The sequence below is a fragment of the Marmota marmota genome, unplaced genomic scaffold (assembly GCF_001458135.2).
Source record: "Marmota marmota marmota unplaced genomic scaffold, marMar, whole genome shotgun sequence".
NCBI classification, from domain to species: Eukaryota; Metazoa; Chordata; class Mammalia; order Rodentia; family Sciuridae; genus Marmota; species Marmota marmota.
Window position 1 is genome coordinate 11452757 of NW_026000222.1, and position 4648 is coordinate 11457404.

The window sequence follows — 4648 nt, forward strand, 5'->3', positions numbered from 1 at the left end:
CACCCACATTTTGCAGCTCAGATGAGTTGCAAAATTCCTTTAAGCCTCTGTTTGTTCATCTGTATAATAGATAAAAACTCTGTCCCTGCTTCATGGGTATTTTAGAATATGAGCATTTGCGTGGAAACAGTTGGAAATAAATGTGTTACAGAACACATTTTGTTACAATAAGATAGAGAATATGTGCATATAATATTCTTTTATATATATTTTATATATTACATATATATATTCTTTTATTGAAATTTTGCCTAAAGTAGTTGTTTCCCTACCTGGTTTTCACAATTTTTATATTATATACTTATGGTTTCATGGACTTGTATTCTATCATAACATTTTTATGTGTGTATATAAACAAATGGTAACACTATTTTCAGCTGCTTTAGTTTACCTATATCAATGGTTATACCTCTCAAGTTGTAGCATATATTATAACTATAGAAGATTTGAATCTTGAATAAAAAATATCTAGGGAAGTTTCTTCTATTTTGGATGAATGAATGAATACTTGTGTAGCTGTAGAGTGATACAATATATAATTAAAGATAATTGGATGATCTTAGGAAAATTCAGAGTCAGTTTGTATAAACCATGGTTATCATGTTAAATCACGTTAAGATAAATCCAAAACATCAAAGTGAGTATTACACTACAGTTGGTACATATTGGAGACAGAGGGTCTTATAACATCTTTCTTTAATGGATTTTGTTGTTTGTTTTGGGTTTGGGGTGGTTTTTGGTACTGGCGATCCAACCCAGGACCTTGCATGTGATAACACATGCTGTGCCACTGCGTTACGTCCCCAGCCTGGTTTCTTGTTTTTTAACTTGATGAAAAGCACTATTATTTGGGAAATATCTGACTTTTAGAGGTTAATTTACAGAGATTTCTGCAATGTTGTTTCAATATTAACATGAACCAGATCATTGGGCTGATATTTCTTGAGAATTTTCTGACATTTAACCTTTAAATTCTAGTGCTAACCTATACTTAAAATTTCCAGAATGTGTTTTTCCATTTGTAGCATATAACATATATATTCTAGCTGAAGATTATTAAGGGCTTTTTTTTTTTAAACTTGGATAATGTGGTAGATTCCCACTTGATTTCTCAGAATATCAATAATTTAACCATGTTGGGGGTTTTGTTACATTTTTTTCTTTTAACTAAATGATGTTTATTAGTATTATATATATATTAGTATCCTTTCTATTTTAGGATGCACATTCTCAAGGTGAGGTGGTATCATGCTTGGAGAAAGGCCTGGTGAAGGAAGCAGAAGAAAAGGAACCCAAGATTCAAGTCTCTGAACTCTGTAAGAAAGCCATTCTCCGGGTGGCTGAGCTGTCCTCGGATGACTTTCATTTAGACCGGCATTTGTATTTTGCTTGCAGAGATGATCGGGAGCGTTTTTGTGAAAATGTGAGTCAGCCTAGAAGCTGTTCTTCTTTCTTCCTTTTCTTTTTAAATATCTTTAATACTGTATTCCAAAATAAAATAAACCACAACAAACCCTCACATGCAGAAAAGCCATAGAAATGAGAGATGGAGTCAGTTCTAGGATAACAGAAAACACTGTTGGATGCTCAGCCTAGATGATTTATCATCTTGTTAACAGTTGGCTTCTAATAGTCTCCACACATTATTTTTTCTACTTTGTCTCACTTATCAATTTCAATTCTTGTATTTTATCTATAGAAATTTTATTTTACTGCGGAATTCTGTTCATATTTATTATATGGTTAAAACTGACACATGCATATTTACATGGTTTGGGCTAGTACCTACTTTAAAAGCCAAATTCTTGCAAATTCTTGATTACTACCTGATGACCCTTTAGACAACTTAGACAACCTCCCCCCCCACCCCGTGCTTGGGATTGAACTGGAGGCCTTGAGTATGGAGGGCAAGTGCTCTATGTCACTGAGCTGTGCCCCTATATCCTATAGACAACTTTCTGACACTTTATAGTCTACATTCTCACATCAAAAGACTGAGAGTGACTTGTATATCCTTCCTCTCTGCCTGCTGTTTTGAATTAACACATTAACTTTCAGAGCCACTGAAGAGTTTTTGTTGGTACTAGGGATTAAACCCAGGGCCTTATGCATGGGAGGCAGGCACTCTACCAACTGAGCTATATCCGTAGCCCTGATTGTTTTATTGATGCTAAAAGTTGTAAGAAAGGAAATTTATTTGACACTTCTCTTTGTTCTCTAACTGTATTTTCTAGAAAGTTTTATATGAGATCGTAGATGATGCACTGTTCCTTAGTAGTTACTTAGCTAATAGTAATAATAACAACAACGTGTGTGTTTTATCTTACAGACACAAGCTGGTGAAGGCAGAGTGTATAAGTGCCTCTTTAACCATAAATTTGAAGAATCCATGAGTGAAAAGGTATTAATTTGGAACAACTTTATTAATTAATTAATTTATTTATTTATTTATTTTTGTACCAGAGATCAAACCCAGGGGTGCTTAACACTGAGGCACATCTACAACCCCCTCCCCTTTTTTATGTTTATTTTTTAATTATAGGTAGACACAATAACTTTATTTTATGTGGTGCTGAGGATCGAACCCAAGGCCTCATGCATGCCAGGCGAGCGCTCTGCCTCTGAGCCCCAGCCCCTGCAACCCTTTTTTAATTTTAATTTTGAAACAGAGTCTCTCTAGGTAGATGAGGACCTCTCTTAGTTGTTAAGGCTGGCCTCAAGCTTGTAGTCCTCCTGCCTCAGCCTCTCAAGCTGCTGGGATTATAGGCATGTCCCACCACATCCAGCTATTAATTTCTTAAAAGCTTTCACAAACCCTTTATATAGTTGCCTCACATTTTCCACAGGAGGGTTAGTTCCAGGACCCCCGAAGATACCAAAATCTAAGGATGCTCAAGTCCTTTATGTAAACAGGCATAATGTTTGCATATAACTGGGCACATTCTCTGTATGCTCTAAATCACTCTAGGTTAGTTACAATATTTAAATAATGTAAAAAAAAATAATGTGAAATATTATATAAATGTGCCTCACAGGTAAACAGCTTTTTAATTTTTTAGTAGTATCTCATTAAACATTCTTATTACTGTTTTGTCTTGGAATGAATGCCCACCCATTTACTCCTGCCTTATGTCACACTGGTTTCACTTACCTGTGCTAAATTTTAACCAAATGTAAAGACCAGCATTTAGACTGCAGATATTATAGTGCTTGCCTGTGAGTCTCCATGCTTGCTCAGAAATTCTTGTGAACAGCTGAATACGTGAGTGGTCTTACAGCTCTCTTGCTGTGTTCTTTCTTCAGTGTCGAGAAGCACTGACAACCCGACAAAAGCTGATTGCCCAGGATTATAAAGTCAGTTATTCATTGGCCAAATCCTGTAAGAGCGACTTGAAGAAATATCGGTGCAATGTGGAAAACCTTCCTCGATCCCGGGAAGCCAGGCTCTCCTACCTTCTGATGTGCCTAGAGTCAGCTGTACACAGAGGTAAGAATTCATTTCTTTTTATCCCTTTTTAATAATTAAAATTATTATCTTTTTATTCCTTGTTCATTTTTAGATTTGTATTCTAAAGCTTCTTGTTTTCTAGTATTCTTCTTCTTTTTTTTTTGGTACCGGGGATTGAACTCAGGGATACTCGACCACTGAGCCACATCCCTAGCCCTATTTTAAATTTTTATTTAGAGACAGGGTCTCACTGAGTTGCTTAGGGCCTTGCTTTTGCTGAGGTTGGCTTTGAACCCTTGATCGGACTCCCAGGTTGCTGGGGTTACAGGCATGTACCGCTGCGCCCCGCCAGTATTCTTAATTTTTTAAACACATATGTGTAGCATTTTTAGGAGGATTAGGGTAACATGAATATTTCGTGTGTGAGCTCTGGGTCACAGATACTTGACTTCAAATTATGGCTATATCACTAAACTAACTGTCTGGGTGGCAATTTTTATGGTTTTTTTTGTTTTGTTTTGTTTTGTTTTAAATCTCTCATATGTTATCCCAGTTGGAATTTACAGCACCATAAAGCAAGGGTGGTGATGGCTAGAGTAAATATTTACAGTATAGTCTTTTGTACAAGCTTTAACTGTGTAGGCCAATGAGGATTGTTTTTTAGCTTTCATTTATACCCCTAATGGTTCTCATATTGATAAAACTCTTTGATAATCTCTGTCAGTGGTTGAGCATGTGCTAATATGTATATGGTCCCGAGTTCAGTCCCCAACACCAAGAAAAAAAACAACCTACATATTTCCTTTGGCAGAGTATTTGCATTATTAGTTTAGGAAATACATGTGTGTGATAAAGAACACTGGCAGAATAAACCTGAGTTTCTGGAGTCTCCACGCGCTTTATGCTGCTAAAGCTTTTTCTGAGTCCTAAGCTTTTCAGTCTGGATATTGTATGACTGGCCTGTTCTAGACAGAAACAATTTTTTTTTTTTTAATTTTTTATTGTGGGTTGTTCAAAACATTACAAATTTCTTGACATATCATATTCCACACTTTGATTCAAGTGGGTTATGAACTCCCACCTTCACCCCATACACAGATTGCAGAATCACATCAGTTACACATCCATTGATTTACATATTGCCATACTAGTGTCTGTTGTGCTCCGCTGCCTTTCCCATCCTCCACCCTCCCCACCTCT

At 36.2% G+C, this 4648-nt stretch overlaps 1 protein-coding gene across 2 annotated transcripts in view; it reads left to right on the forward strand.

Moving 5' to 3' along the window:
- Positions 1-4648, forward strand: part of Glg1 (golgi glycoprotein 1) — a 122341-nt gene that overhangs the window by 78231 nt on the left and 39462 nt on the right. For both annotated transcript variants that reach the window (XM_048792499.1, XM_048792498.1), the window contains exons 6-8: positions 1220-1423; positions 2330-2401; positions 3304-3487. In XM_048792499.1, the coding sequence (XP_048648456.1) occupies positions 1220-1423; positions 2330-2401; positions 3304-3487 (460 nt within the window). The remainder of the gene's footprint in view (positions 1-1219; positions 1424-2329; positions 2402-3303; positions 3488-4648) is intronic.